The sequence below is a fragment of the Ovis aries genome, chromosome 4 (genome assembly GCF_016772045.2).
Source record: "Ovis aries strain OAR_USU_Benz2616 breed Rambouillet chromosome 4, ARS-UI_Ramb_v3.0, whole genome shotgun sequence".
Classification (NCBI taxonomy): Eukaryota; Metazoa; Chordata; class Mammalia; order Artiodactyla; family Bovidae; genus Ovis; species Ovis aries.
The window spans coordinates 45,673,461-45,696,939 of NC_056057.1; the positions used below are offsets into that span (position 1 = coordinate 45,673,461).

The 23,479-nt window shown below is 38.7% G+C and overlaps 1 protein-coding gene across 1 annotated transcript in view; it reads right to left on the bottom strand.

Annotated features, from left to right (window-relative positions):
- The window catches only part of FBXL13 (F-box and leucine rich repeat protein 13), a 224,236-nt gene that overhangs the window by 45,433 nt on the left and 155,324 nt on the right, over positions 1 to 23,479 (bottom strand). The window contains exons 13-17 of the mRNA XM_027968573.3: positions 21,360 to 21,458; positions 20,700 to 20,817; positions 20,441 to 20,603; positions 14,032 to 14,151; positions 13,184 to 13,310 (exon numbers count right to left, since the gene is read on the bottom strand). Coding sequence (XP_027824374.2) covers positions 13,184 to 13,310; positions 14,032 to 14,151; positions 20,441 to 20,603; positions 20,700 to 20,817; positions 21,360 to 21,458 — 627 coding nt within the window. The remainder of the gene's footprint in view (positions 1 to 13,183; positions 13,311 to 14,031; positions 14,152 to 20,440; positions 20,604 to 20,699; positions 20,818 to 21,359; positions 21,459 to 23,479) is intronic.

Below are 23,479 nucleotides of genomic sequence, written 5' to 3' on the forward strand. Positions count from 1 at the left end.
GAGGAAAGTAATATTATAACTACTGCATTAAAGAGAAGGTAATGGAGGCACAGAGAGGTTAAGTAACTTGCCTGAGCTCTCATAGTGTAGTGACAACAGTGAGGATGTAAAGCCACACTCTGAATTCCTGCTTTTACTAATTTTTAGCCATGTAGTACTGTTACTCTTGGTGGTATTCTTTTGTTACTAGGCTATACCTTGAGACCAGGAGTGTGTCTGTAAGTTTAGTACTCCTAGACGCTTTCATAGCCTTTGACACACAGCTGACAATGAATAAGTATTTGTGAATGAATGAGTAGTCTATTTATAAAATTATCTATTTTTATGAACCCAATTTTCTCTTATCTTGCTAGTATACTGTCATTAATTCTTGAGTGGAATCTATTTCCCTTTATAATTGTGCAGCTTCTCTGGTGGCTCAGATGGTAAAAAATATGCCTGCAATGAGGAGACCTGGATTTAATCCCTGGGTTGGAAAGATCCCCTGGAGAAGGAAATGACAACCCACTCCAACGTTCTTGCCTGGAAAATCCCATCAACAGAGGAGCCTGGCAGGCTACAGTCTATGGGGTTGCAGAGCTGGACATAACTGAGCAACTTACAGTTTTGTAATTGTGTGAATCATTGTTTACATTTAATATGTTTCTTTCTGAAGCAGTCACTGTATTCAGTATTGCTTACACATTCTTTTAGGAATGAAGAACAAAACTTTTATCTGAAAATACGTTTTATCTCGATTAACACATCCTCTTTCTAAAATCACTGATAACACTATCTTGTACACTGTCCATGAAAATATATCTTTAACCTCAAAAGTGATCTTTTACACTCTGGTTAGCAGTTACAATTTTGTAAAAATAATTTGCCTTTTCTTTTTAATTATTTTTATTTCTATTTACTTGATTATTAGTATGGATTTTGTAACCATACTTTTTAAAATATGCCAACCTTTCCAGCCTATTTTACCAACCTACAAGTCTAAAGGAAAGCAGGCTTTGGTCAATACACAGAAATAGGTCCTCTATATGTTTGTGAAGGAAAGAAAATAAGCATCTCTGTTTCCTGGAAATAGAGTAAGTCACCTTGTGTCTACATGCCTTCTACCTGGTGGAGGTTGAGAGGAAAGTTACATCAAGCAAAGATTCTCCTGGAGGGAAGTGACAAGCTCACGTTGGTCACTTCTTTTTTACGATGATTTTAGTAGGCATTTTTCTGGAAACAGGAGAAAATTGACTGGAAGCTCTATGAGGAAAACCACTATTGCTAGTGATGGGACCAGCAGATTCATACAGGGCCACTGGCTGTGAAGAGGGGCCTAGAATGGACTAAAGAAAGGTCCAGCTCCATAGGAAAAAGTTCAATAGGGCAAACTTCTTATGTGTGTGTGTTTTTTTTGTTGTTGTTGTTGTTTTTTGTAATCCAAGGCAAATCCATTTATCTCTGAGTTATTCTGCTTTCTTTTAACTCCTCTTCTTTCTTTCTTAAATCTCAAGTGATTTCCTGTGCTTCCCGCTTTAGGAGCTGTTGTGCACTAAACCTCAGCCTTTATTTGTGTTTGTGTTCTATGCAGATGGGTGGTCTCTTGAAAGCATATCATCTGGTTAAGACGTGCAGCTGTAAGCATTCCCACTCCAGCTCAGATCATAGCTGAGATGTGGCATTTTGAAAAATCTTGTGTTTGGTTTAGAGGAAGAAAATGGTACCAGATCCATTCATTCCCTTACTCACTACTCACTGATCAAATATTTTACACACCTTTTATGTATTAGGTGTTATGCTGGGCATCTCAAAGCTGGGACAATCCAGCTTCTGCCCTGAAGAGTCTTACAATGTTGTAAGGAGGCAGGCATGTAAAAAAATATTAAAATACATTGAGTGACTCAAAAATATATTGAGCTGATTGCTTTATCGAAGACATTATAAAGTACAGTGGAAACACAAGGGAGATCCTAAGCTTTGCTCGGGAATTGCCCAGGAATTCCAGGGGAGCTTCACACAGCTGAAACTTGAGGGATGAGCAAGAAGTTAGCAGGTAGACAAGAAGAAAGGGTGTTTCAGACAGACAGAATTACTCACAGAAGTGAGACGAAAAGAAGAGTAAGACATATCTAAGGAGCTGGAGGAAAATCAGTTCTGTAATCTCTGGAGCTAAAAATGAAGGTGGAAGTTATCTGGAAGTGAGGCTGCATAGGTGGGCAAGAACCACCTTAGAAAGTCTTGGTCCCCCAAACTAGATTGTTTAGATTTTTTACTGAAAGCAATGTAGGTCTCCTGACGATATATGAGCAAAGAAGTTAAAGACTCAGATTTGCATGCTGGAAGATCACACTGCAGCAGAGTGAACAATGGATTGAGGACAGTGATGCTTAAGGCAAAGAGGTTAGTAAGAAGAATCGTGCTTGAACTATGGCAGTGACAGCAGGGATGGAGAGGAGGCAAGGGGACAGAATTGAGAGATATTTAGACCACTAATTATTGTTAAAGATCTCACACTGGCTTCTTTCTATTCTTATATATTACTTAGTCTTAGAGATTTTTTTTTCTAGATCTGAAATGATCTTATAATATATACAGGTAAAATTAATATGGAAAACATGCCAATATTTAATACAGTTCAGTTCAGTTCAGTCACACAGTCATGTCTGACTCTTTGCTTCCCCATGGACTGCAGCACTGCAAGCTTCTCTATCATCAGTTCTCAGAGCTTGCTCAAACTCATGTCCATCGAGTCAGTGATGCCATCCATCCATCTCATCTTCTGTTGTCCCCTTCTCATCCTGCCTTCAGTCTTTTCCAGCATCAGGGTCTTTTCCAAAGAGTCAGCTCTTCTCATCAGGCAGCCGAAGTATGGAGCTTCGGCTTTAGCATCAGCCCTTCCAATGAATATTCAGAACTGGTTTCCTTTAGGATTGATTGGTTTGATCTCCTTGCAGTCCAAGGGACTCTTAAGAGTCTTCTCCAACACCACAGTTCAAAAGCATTGATTCTTCGGAACTCAGCTTTCCTTATAGTCCAGCTCTCACATCCATACACAACTACTAGAAAAGCCATAGCTTTGACTAGATGGACCTTTGTCAGCAAAGAAATGTCTCTGCTTTTTAATATGCTGTCTAGGTTAGTCATAGCTTTTCTTCCAAGGAGTATCTTTTAATTTCATGGCTGCAATCATCATCTGCAGTGATTTTGGAACCAATGAAAATAAAGCCTGTCACTGTTTCCATTGTTTCCCCATCTGTTTGCCATGAAGTGATGGGACCAGATACCATGATCTTCATTTTTTGAATGGTGAGGTTTAAGCCTGCTTTTTCACTCTCCTCTTTCACCTTTATCAAGAGGCTCTTTATTTCCTTTTCACTTTCTGCAGAGTGGTGACATCTGCATATCTGAGGTTGTTGATATTTTTCCCGGCAATCTGATATTTCTTTCAGCTTTTGCTTAATCCAGCCTGGCATTTTGCCTGATGTACTCTGCATACAAGTTAAATAAGCAAGGTGACAATATACAGCCTGACAAATTCCTTTCCAATTTGGAACCAGTCCATTGTTCCATGTCCAGTCCTAACTGTTGCTTCTTGATCTCTTTATGGATTTCTCAGGAGGTGGTCTGGCATTCCCATCTCTTGAAGAATTTTCCACACTTTGTTGTGATCCACACAGTCAAAGGCTTTAGCATAGTCAATGAAGAAAAAGTAGATGTTTTTCTGAAATTCTCTTGCCCTTTTTTATGATCCAACAGATGTTGGCAATTTGATCTTTGATTCCTCTGTCTTTTCTAAATCCATCTTTAACCTCTGGAAGTTCATGGTTCACTTACTATTGAAGCCTAGCTTGGGGACTTTTGAGCATTACTTTGCTAGCATGTGAGATGAGTGCAATTGTGTGGTCATTTGAACATTCTTTGGCACTGCCTTTCTTTGGGATTGGAATTAAAACTGACCTTTTCCAGTCCTGTGGTCACTGCTGAGTTTTCTGAATTTGCTGGCATACTAAGTGCAGCACTTTCACACCATCATCTTTTAGGGTTTGAAATAGTTCCGATGGAATTCCATCACCTCCACTAGCTTTGTTCATAGTGATGCTTCCTGAGACCCACTTGACTTTGCACTCCAGGATGTCTGGCTTTAGGTGAGTGATCACACCATCATGATTATCTGGGTTTTTAAGATCTTTTTTGTATAGTTCTTCAGTGTATTATTGTCACCTCTTCTTAATATCTTCTTCTTCTGTTAGGTCCATACCTATCCTTTATTGTGCCTTTATTGTTTCTATCCTTTATTGTGCTCATCTTTGCATGAAATGTTCCCTTGGTATCTCTAATTTTCTTGAAGATATCTCTAATCTTTCCCATTCTGTTGTTTTCCTCTATTTCATTGCATTGTTCACTTAGGAAGGCTTTCTTCTCTCTCCTTGCTATTCTTTGGAACTCTGCATTCAGATGCTTATATCTTTCCTTTTCTCCTTTGCCTTTTGCTTCTCTTCTTTTCATAGCTGTTTGTAAGGCCTCCTTAGACAACCATTTTGCCTTTTTGCATTTCTGTTTTTGGGGGGGATAGTTTTGATCACCGCCTCTGTACAATGTTACAAACCTTCATCCATAGTTCATCAGGCACTCTATCAGATCTAGTCCCTTAAATCTATTTCTCACTTCCACTGTATAATCATAAGCGATTTGATTTAGGTCATACCTGAATTGGAAAAGACTCTGATGCTGGGAGGGATTGGGGGCAGGAGGAGAAGGGGACGACAGAGGATGAGATGGCTGGATGGCATCACCGACTTGATGGATGTGAGTGTGAGTGAACTGTGGGAGTTGGTGATGGACAGGGAGGCCTGGCGTGCTGCGATTCATGGAGTCTCAAAGAGTCGGACATAACTGAGCGACTGAACTGAACTGAATGGTCTAATGGTTTTCCCTACTTTCTTCAGTTTAAGTCTGAATTTGGCAAGAAAGAGTTCATGATCTGAGCCATAGTTAGCTCTTGGTCTTGTTTTTGCTGACTGTATAGAGCTTCTCCTTCTTTGGCTGCAAAGAATATAATCAATCTGATTTCAGTATTGACCATCAATAATGTCTATGTATAAAGTCATCTCTTGTGTTGTTGGAAGAGGGTGTTTGGTATGACCAGTGTGTTCTCTTGGCAAAACTCTGTTAGCCTTTGCCTTGCTTCATTTTGTTCACCAAGGTCAAACTTGCCTATTACCCCAGGTATCTCTTGACTTCCTATTATTGCATTCCAGTTCCCTATGATGAAAAGGACATGTTTCTTTTGGTGTTAGTTCTAGAAGGTCTTGTAGGTCATCATAGAACTGTTCAACTTCAGCTTCTTCAGCAATAGTGGTTGGGGCATAGACTTGGATTACTGTAATGTTGTATGATTTGCCTTGGAAACAAACAGAGATCATTCTGTTGTTTTTGAGATTGCACCCAAGTACTGCATTTCAGACTCTTGTTGACTATGAAGGCTATTCCATTTCTTCTAAGGGATTCTTTCCCATTGTAGTAGATATAATGGTCATCTGAATTAAATTCGCCCATTCCAGTCCATTTTAGTTCACTGATTCCTAAAATGTCAATGTTCACTCTTGCCATCTCCTGTTTGACCACTTCTAATTTACCTTGACACATGGACCTAACATTCCAGGTTTGTATGCAGTATTGTTCTTTACAGCATCAGGCTTTACTTCCATCACCAGTCACATCCACAACTGAGTGTTGTTTTCTCTCTGGCTCAGCCTCTTCATTCTTTCTGGAGCTATTTCTGTTTATTTCTGAGCCTTTCCCTCAAAACCTGTTACTTTTCCTGCATTACTTAACTTTCTTTGAGATAGGACCTCCATCCACCCAAAGTCAGATTTGGAATCCTTCTTATCCTCTCGACCTCTAGGCCCTTATCTTCCCCAACTAGTCAGTCACCAAATTCTTTCCGTTTTACCTCCTAAGCAGTCTTGACAGTGTTCTTTCCACTACTGTCTGACCTAGTTAAAAAATTCATCTCTTTAACTACTGAAATAACTCCCACTACTTTCCCCTCCAATCTATCCCCCAGAGAATTTGTTGTTGTTCATTTGCTAAGTTGTATCTGACTCCTTGTGATCCCGTGGACTGCAGTATGCCAGGCTTCCCTGTCCTTCACTCTCTCCCAGAATTTGCTCAAACTCATGTCCATTGAATAAGTAATGCCATCCAACCATCCTATCCTCTGTTATCCCTTCTCCTGCCCTCAATCTTTCCCAGCATCAGGGTCTTTTCCATCAGGTGGCCAAAGTATTAGAGCTCTTTGCATCAGGTAGCCAAAGTATTAGAGCTTCAGCTTTAGCATCAGTCCTTCCAATGAATATTCAGGGTTGATTTCCTTTAGTATTTATTGGTTTGATCTCCTTGCAGTCCAAGGGACTATCAAGAGTCTTCTCCAGCACCACAGTGCGAAAGCATTCATTCTTCAGCATTAATTCTTCTTTATGGTACACCTCTCACATCCATACATGACTACTGGAAAAACTATACTACTTTGACTGGACCTTTGCCAACAAAGTGATGTCTCTGCTTTTTAATATGCTGTCTGTGTTTGTCATAGCTTTTCTTCCAAGGAGCAAGTGTCTTTTAATTTCATGCAGTCACCATCTGCAATGGTTTTGGAGCCCTTGGCAGACTCCTTGGCATAGTGTGACATTCCGTTGGTAACATCTCCTTTTCACAGTATATTCTAGCAGTACTAAGCTGCATAAAGTTCCCTGAGTAAGCAAGCATAGGCATGCTTTTGTGTTAGACTGGCTGAATTAATAGATCCCTTTCTCTGCATCATCTATCACTCCATCTTCCATACCATATTTAAATGAGTCACACTTACTCTTCCAAATCGGGCTGCAGAGAACAAATCTTACTCATATTTGGTATTGTAGAGCTCAGCATTTGTTCCTTCATTCAGTGAATATTTATCAAGCATCTACTACCCTCAGGATTCTGGGAAAACAGCAGTGAACAAAGTTAAGTCTCAGCCTCATGGGTATTACATTCTCGTGAGGGGACGCCAGGAGATGGCCTACACAATGGACACTTAGGGTGAACATTTTTCTAGTGCTGATGGTGAAAAATTTTGAAAATCAGGCAAATGAAAGAGTCTTCTTAAACCACTGTCTAAGCATATGTCTGGAACATAGCTCTGACTCATTTTTCCTTTAAACAAGTATGGGTGGTGACTAAGACAACCTAAGCAACAGATTTAACTGCCCTAACTGGTGATCCTGTGGTCTTCAGTAAATGATAATTCTCCTAACTAGCAGAAAACATGTTCTTATATACGTGGAAATATAACCTTATATTCAAACAATCCTCTGGGGTAATAGGTAATGAATAATATCCCACTGGATTAGACATTAAGAAAAAGCTATAGAAAATTAAAGATTTTTAAAGATACCGTAAAATATCATCATATTAGTAAGCTATTTCCTTCACTTACAAACCCTATTTTCTTTATATTGGAAGATGAAAATTGATATCCTTCCTCTTTCTGTAAAATATGCTTATTAGATAACTTCCTAAACAACTTTTATTCTTGGATGATGTAATAGATTAGTCACTATTTTTCCAAAAAGGAATGGTTGAAGACAATAAAATTATTAAAAGTAATGTATAAAGTTTGAAGTAACCGTTCTCTTCCTTGCTGTCCCCATTTAAATTAGTTCTCTTCGTTAAATATATTGCTTGATTTCTAAATATCTATAGGTTTTTCTTTGCTGATTAACTTCTTCATGAGCATCCATGATTTTCCAAACATAAAAGCCTATTACCCATGCAACTTAAAGAGCTCTTCTACCTTTGAGTAGTAAATTTCACTGATTTCCCTGCTTATTTCTAGAGCTCTTCTACATCTCTATATAGCTGTCTTGCAGGTGACTCAAACATGCCTAAACATGCCTATTTCCCCAACCTGTAGCAATCCTTCTCCTCCCACTGTGGAAAGGACACAGCTCAGTAAGGGATACCACCATTTATACAGCCATTCAAGCCAAAAATCTGGCATCGTCCTTGATTTTCTCCTTCTCTTCCTTACCTCCATATTCATTCTGTCTCTAGTTCTCATTGATTCTTTCTCCAAATGTCTCTCAATCTGCTGTGCCAGCCTTACTACCATCTCCCTGGTTCTAGCTCTAATACAGACCCTCATAATTTTTCATCTGGATTCAGTTCAGTTCAGTTCAGTCACTAAGTCGTGTCCAACTCTTTGCAACCCCATGAATCACAGCACACCAGGCCTCCCTGTCCATCACCAACTCCCAGAGTTCACTCACACTCATGTCCATTGAGTCAGTGATGCCATCCAGCCATCTCATCCTCTGTCGTCCCCTTCTCCTCCTGCCCCCAATCCCTCCCAGCATCAGAGTCTTTTCCAATGAGTCAACTCTTCACATGAGGTGGCCAAAGTATTGGAGTTCCAGCTTCAGCATCAGTCCTTCCAATGAACACCCAGGACTGATCTCCTTTAGGATGGACTGGTTGGATCTCCTTGCAATCCAAGGGACTCTCAAGAGTCTTCTCCAACACCACAGTTCAAAAGCATCAATTCTTCAGCACTCAGCTTTCTTCACAGTCCAGCTCTCACATCCATACATGACCACTGGAAAAACCATAGCCTTGACTAGATGGACCTTTGTTGGCAAAGTAATATCTCTGCTTTTCAATATGCTATCTAGGTTGGTCATAACTTTCCTTCCAAAGAGTAAGCGTCTTTTAATTTCATGGCAGCAATCACCATCTGCAGTGATTTTTTTCACCTGGATTATTGCTTTATAATCAGTCACTGACCATTTATGCTTAGTCACTCAGGCATGTCTGACTCTTTGTGACCCCCTGGACTGTAGCCTGCCAAGCTTCTCTGTTCATGGGATTCTCCAAGCAAGAATACTGGAGTGGGTTGCCATTTCCTTCTCCAGGGAATCTTCCTGACCCAGGGATTGAACCCAGATCTCTGGCATTACAGGTGGATTCTTTACTGCCTGGGCCACTAGAGAAGCCCTAGTGCATTATTCCCATGTCTGTCCAGCAGATAGAGTGATCTTTTCAAAATTTCAGTTTTAATATTTTATGGCCTAATTGACAATACTGAATGTCCTTCTATTGCCAACAAGGCAGAGAACAAATTCACTGTGGCTTTTGGGCCCCTCATGACCTGGCCCCTGCCTACCTGTCAAACATCATCTCTCACTACTCTCCTCACAATCAAGCTATATCCAAATGTGCAGATGTCTTTAATGCCACCATACTTTCAACCTCTTTATCTTTGTGCAAGCTGTTTCTGTGACTTACCACATACCCCTTCTCCTTCTCTTGTAAAAGAAGGTCTTCTCTGACTTTGATTTAGGTTAAGTTTCCCTTCTGTTTGTTTCCTGCACCCATCTCGTTTTATGACCATTGTTCCACACCTGTCTTCCACTAGAATATAAGGGCTAGGAGGAGGGGCCGGGTCTGTTTTCCTGATTCCAGTACCCATTGGCACTGAGCACAATGTAGTCAGAATAAATATTTGTTAACTAAATATATAGTATGATTCAAACTGAAAACTCACTATTGAAAAGAATCGTGAGTGAACATAATTATTAGAAAACATAATCTATTTTTTCCCAAAGGTATAAATGGTCACATTTGACCTCTCGTAATATCTGTAACATTCCAGAGTTTAAATCCTAAATGTTAAATCTGTAGTCATATTTGCACTTCGTCAGACCTACAGTCCAGGCTGGTGTTAGCTGCCCAGTTTGACATCTGGGCTGACTCATTTTAATTTGACTGTTTGAGGTTAGCTTCCAGAGCTATTGTACCTTGCGTTGTCGGTCATTTGCCGCTTAGGTCAGAATTTAACTGTCTTGGAGGAAGAAAACAATAGCCTTCAGAAGACTAATTTTTCCATCTTCTAGCAGAAAACAACTAACTTTCTTCTCCACAGGTATTTTTCAGATTGTTTAATTTTTTTTTTTACAAGAAAATAAAAACAGTGAATGGGACTTGAGGCTATATCCCTAAATTTTATACTTATCCTCAGTTGATAAAAATTTTAATATATGATCTTTGAAAATAAAAACTGAGTTTTTTTTGCAAATGCTAAAAATTAGGATAGAGCATCTAAACCTCCTTTCATTAATTCAACAAATGTTCACCAGATACTTCAGGTTGTGAGGAGTGCTGTGGTGGAATTATATTTTGATGTAATTTATAACGTGCTTTGATCCTTCTCATTACCCTGTGATCCTTCAGACAACAGCTGGGCCTTCTGCTTGTGTGTGTCAGGGAAGGGTTTTTACAGAACAGCACAGTAGAAAAACATCCTGGACTTGTAAGCTTAAAATTCTAAACCCTGAAAGACTTGGAGCATGACATTTTTAAAAACCATGTAATCAGTTGGAACATGTCTTCCACCCCCAGATTAGATAAAGAATCTATGCCAAGAGAAAAGACAGGGAGCAAAGAAGGAAAGAGGGGAGAGGAGAAGAGAAGGGGAAGGGAAGGGAGAGAGCAGAGCAGGAAGGAGGGGAGCTTGGAAGAAGAGGGGAAGAGAGAGCCAGAGGGAAGCAAAAGGATGAGATGCTGGGATACAGGGCCCACTTCCAGACCTCCCTGGACTCTATCTCCTGATAGGTTGGGAATATAAGAGTACATGAGAACTCATTCTATCTTTCCCTTGTATGCTTGTGAAAAGCAACAATGGATCAGAGTTTCCCTATGCTCATCATTGTACCAGCTAAAATCTAATGAGGAAAGTAAAAACAACTCTTGTTTGAAACTGAGGAAATAAAATCATGAAAGAAAATTGACTAATAGGTTATTAGACACCTTAGGAGCCTAATGGAATAAGGACAAAATCTAGATATTAGCAGTAGCAGGAAGCCAGTACCATGCCTATGCTGGAAGGACTATGGAAAGAGATAGTGTTTCTAACAGCCCAAAGTCCAAGGTCATGTGGGAAACTGGAACCACAACAATCCTGACCGAAGGGAGTAGATCACAGAAGAAATGCAGCTGATAATAATAATGCAGGGAAAGGTGGACAAAACCCCTGGCCTCTCCCTGCTTCTGAGCCTCCTGTTGTTCACAGATACTTTACAAGCACCAAACCCAGCTGGAATCTAACTGACATAAGTCAGCCACTCTGTAGAAAAGTAAGAAGGGTGAGGCATGGGTCTGAGAACAAATACACCCAGATGTAAAAGTGGGACAGTATCTGCAGGGGATGTCTGGGACTGTGGACCTAAGAAGGCCTCACAGAGTCCCCACACCTCAGGATGACCCAGAGAGGCCCAGAGCAAGGCACATATGACAAAGGAGCCCCAAAACTTGAGGGGCCCTAGGAGCTGGGACAGGGAATATACATCTGGGATTTCCCTGGAAGGAAACCAAAGACCAGATGGGCTGTCAGACACTTCAGGGGATTCCACCTTGGACAAAAGACAGCATTGAAGGAGAAGGCAATGGCAACCCACTCCAGTACTCTTGCCTGGAGAATCCCATGGATGGAGGAGCCTGGTAGGCTGCAGTTCATGGGGTCGCTAAGAGTTGGACATGACTGAGCGACTTCACTTTCACTTTTCACTTTCATGCATTGGAGAAGGAAATGGCAACCCACTCTAGTGTTCTTGCCTGGAGAATCCTAGGGACAGAGGAGCCTGTTGGGTCCCGTCTATGGGGTCACACAGAGTCGGACACGACTGATGTGACTTGGCAGCAGCAGCAGCAGCAGATGATCTCTGACTCAGTGGCTATACTTGAAAATATAAATTGCATTTATTTTAATAAAGCTTGTAATTTTGTCCTTGAGCTATTAAAAAAAAAAACTACTAAAAAAAAAAAAAAAGACAGCATTGAGAAGACCAGGCTTGATTTCATCATAATGAGTTGACTACATGTAACTGTCCCAACCTCCCCGTCTCATTCTACATTTAGACAACACTCCAACACTCCTTAGTTGGTAAAGAAGCTGCCTGCAGTGCCAGAGACCTAGGTTCGATTCCTAGGTTACGAAGATCCCCTGGAGAAGGAAATGACAAACCACTCCAGTATTCTTGCCTGGAGAATCCCATGGAGAGAGGAGCCTGGCAGGCTACAGTCCATGGAGTCGCAAGAGTCAGACACAACTTAGCAACTAAACCACCACCACCACCAACATTCCAAGTAAGAGGAGAGGAGACCAGCTAGCAGAATGGAGGCCAAATCTAAATTCGCTCTTAAAGAAGAGAAAGAAGTGTACCAATAAACAGACACAGTTCTTTATTTAAAAGAGCCTACTGAATGTGTGGGGAAAGATGGACGTATAACACAGGTATCAGTAATGTGGTGAGAAAGAGGTCATGGTAAAGGAAACACTGAGGCTGCAGATGTACACAGAGAAGTTGCCGTATTTGCTGTACGGTAGGACTTCTCAGAGAAGGCCTCAGAGACAGTGGTATTTGATGAGACTGAGGGATGACTAGGGATTTAGCAAGCAGATGGGGGAGAGATCCTCACCTCTGTTGTCTTCTTCTGTCTCTCCTAATGCTCTGATTTCAAGAGAAGCCAGCATATTTATTATCTAACTGCAGTCCATTAAAGTCTTTCAGAAACATGACAAATCTCTGGATTTATCTTCATTTTGAATGGAGCAGTGCTAGAATGATAGGACGGGTGTGACCTGTGTTTCAACTCTAATGCGTAGCTACAGCAGCCTGCAGGAAATTAGTTTCTTAAAATATATCCTTTTATAGATTTGAAGAGGCCATTTTTATTCCCCCTCTTATTTTCACTTTTTAAAAACTCATTTTTTATTGAGGAGGCCATTTTTAGATTTCAGTTTTGAACTAAAGACTTGGATCTAAAAGCACTAAGGTAGTCTTTTGGAATGTGTAATCCACAAGGAAAATATATTTAAGCCATCTAAAATATATCTTCACAATGAGCAAACGTCCATAGTTGAAACAAATTTCAGATCTAACAGTCTGATCTGTCAGGACTTTCCTGCAAATATTGTATTTTGCCATTTTTTGAAGTAGAAACAAAACCATTGATTTACAAAACCTCAACCATCACTATTCCAGAAAAAAATTTCCAACTTACCCTTTATAATCCAATAATTTAAGAAACAAATAATTGTTGTTCTCTCCATTGTTTACAAAATGGAAATGATTGTGTTACAGAAAACAATATAAGTCATTTTTTTTACCTCATTAGAGATGTCTGTTCCCGAGAGATCAACTGATACCAACGAAAAGATGTTTACAATAAATTCAACTCCTAAGTCAGTCAGATGTTCACAATTTCGTAAATTCAAGTAGTTTAAATTACAGCACCTGAAAGAAAGTAGAATGAAAAATTAAACATTTCATAACCCTGTCAAATAGCAATTTCTTTGCATAAAAACCATCTGGGGAAAGCAAATGCTATTGAAACAAGGATTTTATTTTTCTCATCATAATGTTAATAGTAAGCTTAAAAGTGGACAATACACAGCTGAGTGAAATATTTTTTCTATGATTTCATTTCATATTGCAATTTCTGATAAAAAAAATATTGCATGCATGCATGCATGCAAAAAACTCATATAAATACCAAGATGAATAACCACTAAAAGGACAAATTTGAATCTCTCCTTTTCCTTACACATTTACTACAAGAATTAGACTTCACCCTGTAGTGTACACAAGACCTTTGACAAGTAAAGAGGATCAAGAATAAATTCACCCACTAGAGTATCCCTTGGGATACACTGGAGTAAAGGTTTCCTTAGAGACAATGTCCTTGAAAAGGACAGATAAGTCACCCAGGTATAGCTATTTATAACTTTTAGCGTGATTCCACCTCAAACTTTCTCCAAGGTGAAATTAGTAATAAACAGAGATAGAAAAATATTAATCTATGACTCCAATATCTTATTTGGTTTAACTGAATATTGGACCAGCTTCTAGGCATCCCTGATGTTTTCCAAATGGCTTCAAAAGTCCATCTCTGATCTCTCATGTCAACAGATATACAGCTACTAATAATATATGTAATATTATTGTTTTATCATACCGTTCTGATAGTTTTGCAATGGAGGCATCACTCAGGTGGATACAGTTACTTAAGTTTAATTCTCTTATCTTTGTGCTTGAAGGACCATCAAGAAATTGCTTTAGTCCCATATCACCAATTCTGTAGGAAAGAATAAGGAAAGCTCTACCTGTGATTTTATGTGTAAATATGTACAGTACTATTAAAATAAGAGCTACTACATCCAGTGCATTCCAGAATGGCAAGGCAATATCTATATCTGGTATTTTGCCCACATTTGTAAACCAAATTTGGTTATGTAGCTTTTACTTTAATATAAAATATATAAATGATAGTAATAGATGTATTAATAAAAATGCTATTCCTGTTCATTTGTTCATTTAATTAGGTGGCATGACTATTAATAAAACAGATGGCCTGCAAGGTTTCTTCCCTGAAGTTAAAATCTGATCATGTTAAATAGTGCCTGTTGCAATCTCCTGCAAAAGAAAAAAGACCAAAACTTAGGATAGGGAGAAAATACTTACAATCAAACTACTATGAAAATCTTGGATGAATTTCCACTAAGCACAAGTCAGTTTAGCTGGACTCGAAGAAACCCAGTAAGTTACGTATAGATCCTTTCTGAAGCAGACAAGACCTGATGCTGTAGGAAGACCTTGACCTCAGTCTTCCCAGACTGTCCTTAATCAGAGACACCTGTGTGTCAGTGCCACCCCTCCCATAAGTCCTGCTTTATAGTGATTCTCTCAGTTATAGTCAACAAGAAACACACTTTTAATAAAATGACAAGAAGAAAGTTGTGAAGTAGCGTTGCTGCTGCTGCTGCTGCTAAGTCGCTTCAGTCGTGTCCAGCTGGAGAAGGGAACAGCTTCCCACTCTAGTATTCTTGCCTGGAGAATTCCATGGACAGAGGAGCCTGGCGGGCTACAGTGCATAGGGTTGCAAAGAGTCGGACACGACTGAGTGGCTAAGCACACACACACAGGAAAAATCATGTTTATGGTCATTGTAAATCAAATCTTACTCTAAATTTTGGTTGCCTTTGAATGTAGATTACAAATTTCTGAATATTAAGTATATTCATAAGCCTAATCATAAAAAATTAAGTCATCCTACAATCTTTTAAAAAATTACCTTTTAACCAAATAATTCTTAAAAATACTACTATGAAGAGAAAAATCCAAGTCATGACTTTTTATGCAACATATAGCGTTAGTCAGTGGCACCCCACTCCACTACTCTTGCCTGGAAAATCCCATGGACGGAGGAGCCTGGTGGGCTGTGGTCCATGGGGTCACGAAGAGTCGGACACGACTGAGCAACTTCCTTTCCTTATAGTGTTAGTCCCTCAGTCATGTCTGACTTTTTACGAAACCATGGACTACAGCCTGCCAGGCTCCTCTGTCCATGGAATTCTCCAGGCAAGAATACTGGAGTGGGTAGCCATTCCCTTCTTTAGGGGCTCTCCTGGACCCACGGATCGAACCCGGGTCTCCTGCATTACAGACATATTCTTAACCATCTAAACTAGCAGGGAAGCCCCTTTATGCAAACATAGCTAAGTCACTTCAGTCGTGTCCGACTCTGTGTGACCCCATAGATGGCAGCCCACCAGGCTCCCCTGTCCCTGGCATTCTCCAGGCAAGAACACTGGAGTGGGATGCCATTTCCTTCTCCAATGCAAGAAAGTGAAAAGTGAAAGTGAAGTTGCTCAGTCATGTCCGACTCTTAGCAACCCCATGGACTGCAGCCTACCAGGCTCCTCTGTCCATGGGATTTTCCAGGCAAGAGTATTGGAGTGGGGTGCCATTGCCTTCTCCGTTATGCAAACATAATACAGCATAAATACAAACTGAAGGAAAAATAATTAGGAATTCAAAAAGAATATAATTAAGGTACAATTTTGTATTAGACTTGATTTTTGACAAAAGTGGGACATAAAAATTAATACAAATAATGTAATTTAAATTCCATGGACTATTAAAGTATATTCAACATGATAAACAACTTAACCATCAACCTTCCCATCAGCCTTACCCCTAAATAAATACTCCAAAAGACAGAGATCACATTTTTGTACCATGATTGTTATAAAACTAAAAGTTAGTAACAAAATTATAATTAGATATAAACTACTTAGATATCTGAATACATTTTTAGTAAATAATTCTGGACAAAGAAAGAGAAACTCAAGTAAGTATTATAAAACTATATATCTTTCCAAAATTTGTGTATTTAACATAATTTCAATTAATATCTCAATAGGATTTTTTTTCTGAAATGTGACAAAAGTATTCTAACATTCATTTGGAAGAATAAACTGGCAAAAATATCTAATAATTTAAAAGAAGACGACTCATGAAGAGAGTTTCAGTCTGTTAGATATTAGAATATATTTTGTTGTTGTTTAGTCACCCAGTCGTGTCTGACGCTTTTCAGTCCCAGGGACTGCAGCGTGCCAGACTTCCCTGTCCCTCACCATCTCTCAGAGTGCCCAAGTTCATGTTCATTGGATCGGTGATGCCATCCAGCCGTGTCATCCTCTGATGCCCTCTTCTCTTTCTGCCCTCAATCTTTCCCAGCATCAGGGGCTTTTCCAATGAGTCATTTGTTCACATCAGATGACCACAATACTGGAGCTTCAGCTTCAGCATCAGTCCTTCCAGTGAATATTCAGGGTTGTTCTCCCTTAAGATTGACTGGTTTGCTCTCCTTGCTGTTCAAGGGACTTTCAGGAGTCTTCCCAGCACCACAGTTCAAAGGCATCAATTCTTTGGCGTTCTACCTTCTTTACGGTTCAGCTCTCCCAACCATATGTGACCACTAGGAAGACCATAGCCTTGACTCTATGGACCTTTGTCAGCATAGTAATGTCTCTGCTTTTCAACACAATGTCTAGGTTTGTCATCACTTTCCTGGCAAGAAGCAATCGTCTTCTGATTTCACAGACTTCTCTGGTAGCTCAGATGGTAAAGAATTTATTAAGTATAATGATAATAGATAACACTTATTGAGTGTTTATTAAGTGCCAGACACTTTTCTAAATATATTACATGAATTGATTTATTTTATCCTCACAACAATCCTGAGTATATACTCTTTATTTTCCCCATTTTTACAGATAAAATACTATGTAAGATTAGATAGAAGACAGATGAATGATTGAAAGAGAAAAAATAGCCTGAAAACACACATTTATACACACATACACACACTGACGTGAATCTGTGTTTATATGTATGTATATATAAATTTATATGATAATCCAGGAAGCATAAATATCAATAGAAAGGATTATTTCACATAATGGCCAAGTTGATGAGTTAATGTAGTTAGTTGTAAACCTGGCTGTGCATCAAAAGCACCCATGTTGCTTTTCAAAAAAATATGTTAGTTGGTGTTCCATCGTTAGATATTCAGATTCAGTAGCTCTGGGATAGAGCTTGGGCATGTGTAGTTTTATTCAGCTCTTCAGGTGATTATGATGCTCTGGAATTTTCATTTTAAATCATAAATATTTTTAAAATGTAGCTTTCTATTACTGATTCCTAATATAATTGCACTATAGTAAGAGAATCTAGTTTCTTGATACCAGTACTATAAAAGTTGTGAGGACTTGCTTTTAAACTTTATGCACAGTCCATTTTTTGAAGGATTGATATGTGGTTGAGAAAAATATATGCTTTGATTCTCAAATTTCCCATATTAAGTGTATCTTCTATAGATGAATTTAAAAAAATCTAATCTAAAACTCTAAATTAAACCTCCCCTATCTTGTTATACTCTATTACATTTTTGTTTTTATTTTTTCACTCTGCTATCATATCTTCAGTTATCTTCCAACTTTGTATTTCTCTCTTCACTGAGTTCTAACCTGCTGTTAGCAATCCATTTTATTTCAATAACTATATCATATTTTTTCATTTCTAAAAGTTAGTTTTTCAAATTGTTGTTGTTTGGTCATTAAGTCATGTCTGACTCTTTGTGACCCCATGGACTGCAGCACACCAATCTTCCCTATTCTTCACTATTTCCTGGAGTTTGCTCAAACTCTTATCTATTGAATCAGTGATGCCATCCAACCATCTCATCTTCTGTCATCACCTTCTCCTCCTGCCTTCAATCTTTCCCAGCATCAGGGTCTTTTCCAAAGAGTTGACTCTTTGTATCAAGTAGCCAAAGTATTAGAGCTTCAGCTTCAGCATTAGTCCTTCCAGTGAATATTCAGGGTTTATTTCCTTTAGGATTGACTGGTTTGATTTCCTTGCTATCCAAGGAACTCTTGAGAGTCTTCTATAGTACCACAGTTCGAAAGTATCAGTTCTTTGGCACTCAGCCTTCTGTATGGTCAAACTCTCACATCCATACCTGACTACTGGAAAAACCATAGCTTTGATTATATGGACCTTTGTAGGCAAAGTGATGTGTCTGCTTTTCAATATGTTCTGTAGGTTTGTCACATTTTCTTCCAAGGAGCCAATGTCTTTTACTTCCACGGCTAGTCTAGTTATTTTTATCGTACTTTGTTGCCTGCTCATATTTCTGGTTCCATTATCTATTTATTCAAACATTTTATATATAGTTACTTAATATTCTATGACTGATTTTTCTAATATATGAATTACTCAGCTCAAATTTATATTGCATATCTTTGTACACTTGATGACTCATATCTTCATACATTTGATGGTCTTTAATTGTGAACATCTATTTATTTGATCTTAACCTATGGGAATCCCAGATGCTTAAAGAGAAGATGCTTTCCTTTAAAAAAGCTTGCAGATAACTTCTTCCAGGGGCTTGGGCACTATCTACTTGAGACTATTTTGTCCCTTTTGAAGGGTCCAAACACTGCAGAAGTCTCATCCTGGTTCCCTATCTTGAGTCTTACTAAAATTGATTCTCTCAATGCCAATGTTGAACATTTATGCTAATAGCAGCTCCACCTTTTATGTTTGCTTGCCCTTCACTCTCCATCTCAGAGAGTCTGCTCATTGAGAGAATGGTGATGAATCATGAACTGGATATTTCTCTTACTCTTTGTAGGCTCAGCAATGTATTGAAAGTATGTTTCATTAAGAATCTAAATTGTTTGTATTAATAGCAAGGAGTCCTTTGAAGTGTTTTGTCAACTATACTGCTAGAAGCATAAAACCTCCATTTATTTTTAAAATTAATTAACCTACAGAAGCCTGAGTGAAATATATGAGTGCAGTTCAATTTTATTTCATGTTAATACAAATAGGATTAACTGTTACATTCTTAGTTGCTCAGTTGTGTCCAACTCTTTGAGACCCCGTGCACTGCAGCCCACCAGCCTCCTCTGTCCATGGGGATTCTCCAGGCAAGAATATTGGTATGGCTTGCCATGCCCTCCTCCAGGGGATCTTCCCAACCCAAGGATAGAACCCAGATCTCCTGTACTGCAGGTAGATTCTTTACCAGCTGAGCCACGAGGGAAGTCCATTAGCTGTTGTATGATAGCTTCCATATTGTGCTTCCATCATGATGCCAGCTTGTTCATGAGCTTGCAACTACAAGATATCAGCTGGGGCTTTAGTCATCTGCAGGATTTACTGAGTGTGGAGGATCTGCTTCTAAATTCACTTACATGTCTGTTGGTAGGAGGCCTCAGTTCCTTATTGGCTATTAACTAGAGGCTTCATTTCCTAATCCAGGTTTTCCCATTTCAGATCCTGTCTTTGCCTTCCCTCCCAATCCTCGGTGCCTCCCCATTTTAATAATAGGGACCATGGGTTAAGATTTTGTTTAGCTTAGCTTATTACTCTGACTTGTCTTATGTTATGTAAACTATTAACCAATTTCTTTGTAATCACATGCTGTTTTGTTATCTTCTGGCCCCATAATATTTTAAGAAATTTACATAGGAAAGAGGCTGAGATATCAACTGGGGAAGAAATTTTAGCAAGAATTGGATCCTTGCCCACCTGAGAATGCCAGGTTAGCCTATTTGTAGCTCAGGTGAAAAAAATGGTTTCAGTAAGAACTTGCCATCTGTGAGCAGATCCACATAGAGGAAAAAGTCTAACTAGTACCCCAGAGTAAACACTTCAGTAAGATTGGTTCTTCATAGGCAAGTCAGAAAGTCCAGTTGGGAAAAAGACCTATTAACTGAACTAGCTGTGAGAACCTTCACTAGGATAAGTAGCCCACAAATGTTCTACTGAATTCATTTAATCTTATAAGAGCCTGTGATTCCACATATCCTGAGCATTCCCTGATCATCTCCCCGTGCCCACATATAACTAGTCTGGGTTGGGTGCCCCTCCTTTATTTTACCACAGAACTCTGCACTTACCTCTACTTAGATCCCTGACTTTCATGTTTACTATACTAACAGTGAGCATCTTGAGGAAGCTTGGAACATTCTAGATAATCAGTGTTTCTTGACTGAATGACTGTTTACCTTACACAGTTTGCCAGATTCAACACAGTGAGTTGCTTCAAAGGTGAGAGTGATTTGAGGCTGCCATCTGTTATTCCCTTGCAGTCTACCATGTAAATGTGACTGATGTTTGGATAACTCTTGTCTATAAGTTTGAAGCATGCATCAGTAATCCTTTTATTTCCTGTTTTTAAAAAAAGAAAAAGTTAAGGCTTATATTTGAATCACCACAAGATTAAAAGTAAAAATTAATGCTAAACTACTTTTTAATATCTCACACCTTCAAATCGGATCTTTTTGATGTCACAAGCAGATAGAGCTTTGAAAGTACTATCAGAAATATGTGGTGCACCAATGAAAACTACTGATGAAATACGACGGCATTTTTCAACTAAAGCCTTTAGAAGGAAAAAAATAAAAGATTAATCAGATTATATAGAACACATTTATCAAAGTCATGAGATTATTTTTTCTCTCAGTCTTTTCAAAAACGGACACATTAACTATTAAGTTGCCCTATTGTCAAAGAAAATGGGAACTTTTACTTTTTCCAATATACTTTACTACACTTACATTTGAGTAATGCATAGGAATCAACTAAATGATATCACAAAAGATAGGAAAACATGAGACAATGGAATGCTGAAAGAAATCAGAACATTTAGAAGCTTAACATGTAGAACCAGACTTAAGGTTTATGCTTAAGCTTACATATGATTTTGTGAGATTTGATTGCAATATCATTGAAATAAAAATATCTTAAATGTGAAATGAAGTTTCTTAGGGTATTTAAAGATTCAAATGTTCAAATGTGTATATAAATTTCATATAAACATCAACTGGAATGAAAAGCCCACTCATATTTTTCAATAATTCAAGCCACTAGAAAATATGCCTACCAAATAGGACTGAGAAGAAAATGTAGTTTCCAAATACCTACTTTTACACAGCTGTCTGTCAGAGTTGGCATGTCATTGATAGTCAGATGCATTATCCCACTGCAGCTGTTTGCAATGTTCCTGAAGCCTTGGACTGAAATCTGAATTGTACAAAGTTGGTGAAAATGATGGGAGAACTCATTAGCATCACCTCTAATAAAACCCAAAGATAGTAATAACTAGAGATGTGTTATGATTGATTTACTGTGTTTTAAAATTGAAACCATAACATGTTGCAGACGTAAAAAGGAAACACATATTCTAATCTTGATTTCTTTATATGTATGTTTTGTGAAATGATCACCAGGGTAAGCCTATTTAACTTGTTATTCTATTTTGTATTGAAGTAAAATTCATATAACATAAAATTAGTCACTTAAAGTCTCTTAACTAAGGAGAAATATCAATAACCTCAGATAATGCAGATGACACCACCCTTATGGCAGGAAGTGAAGAAGAACTAAAGAGCCTCTTGATGAAAGTTAAAGAGGAGAGTGAAAGAGTTGACTTAAAGCTCAACTTTCAGAAAACTAAGATCGTGGCATCCGGTCCCATCACTTCATGGCAAATAGATGGGGAAACAGTGACTTTATTTTTCCGGGCTCCAAAATCACTGCAGATGGTGACTGCAGCCATGAAATTAAAAGACGCTTACTCCTTGGAAGGAAAGTTATGACCAAACTAGACAGCATATTAAAAAGCAGAGACATCACTTTATCAACAAAGGTCAGTCTAGTCAAGTCTATGGTTTTTCCAGTGGTCATGTATGGATGTGAGAGTTGGACTATAAAGAAAGCTGAACGCCAAAAGTGGTGTTGGAAAAGACTCTTGAGAGTCCCGTAGACCACAAGGAGATCCAACCAGTCATCCTAAAGGAGATCAGTCATGGGTGTTCATTGGAGGGACTGATGTTGAAGCTGAAACTCCAATACTTTGGCCACCTGATGCAAAGAGCTAACTCATTTGAAAAGACCCTGAGGCTGGGAAAGATTGAGGGCTGGAGGAGAAGGGGACGACAGAGGATGAGATGGTTGGATGGCATCGCCGACTCAGTGGACATGGGTTTGTGTGGACTCCGGGAGTTGGTGATGGACTGGGATGCCTGGTGGGCTGTGGTTCATGGGGTCGCAAAGAGTCAGAGATGACTGAGCAACTGAACTGAACTGAAGTAATCATAATTTTGAATAGTCACTTCTATGTAGTTTCAAAACGTATTTATCACCCTAAAAAAAATCCTTTTACTTATTAAGAAGTTGCTCCCCATACACACCTTCCCTAGCCCCTGGCAATCACTAATCTGTTTTCTGTCTCTATGGATTTACCTATTGTAAATATTTCTTACAAGTGGAATTATGCAGTATGTGGTCATTTTTGTCTAGTTTCTTTCACTTGCCCTGATGTTTTTGAAGTTCGAAATATAATATGTGTCAGTTCCTTTTTCCTTTTTATGGCTGAATAATATTCTATTTCATGGAGATACCACATTTTGTTTATCCACTTATCTGTTTTAGATCTTTTGGATATTTTGAATAGTGCTGTTGTGAACATAGATGTACATCTATTTGTTGTACCAGTTTTAAATTCCTTTGGGTATACACCTAGGAGTGAGATTGCCAGACCATATGGTAATTCTACTTTTAACTTTTTAAGAACCACCAAAATACTTTCTATAGTGGCTGTACTATTTTACATTCTCACCAACAATCTACAAGGGTCCTAATTTCTCCACATCTTTGCCAAAATTTATTTTTTATTTTTTCATATTTTCCTTTTTCAAAATATTTCCTGAGTTTGAAGTAGTACCTCATTGTAATTTTGATTTGCATCCCCCTAATGACATCTGCATTGCAGGCAGATTTTTTACCAGCTGGATACTGGAGTGAGTAGCTTATCACTTTTCCAGCAGATCTTCCCAACCCAGGAATTGAACTGGTGTCTCCCACATTGCAGGCAGAAAATTTACCAGCTGAACTACCAGGGAAGCCCAATGACTAATGAAATTGAAATCTTTTCATGTTCTTATTAGTTGTTTGAATATCTTCTTTAGGGAAATGTCTGTTCAAGTCCTTCGACTATTTTTCAATTGGTCATTTGTCATTTGTTGAGTTATAAGAGTTCCTGT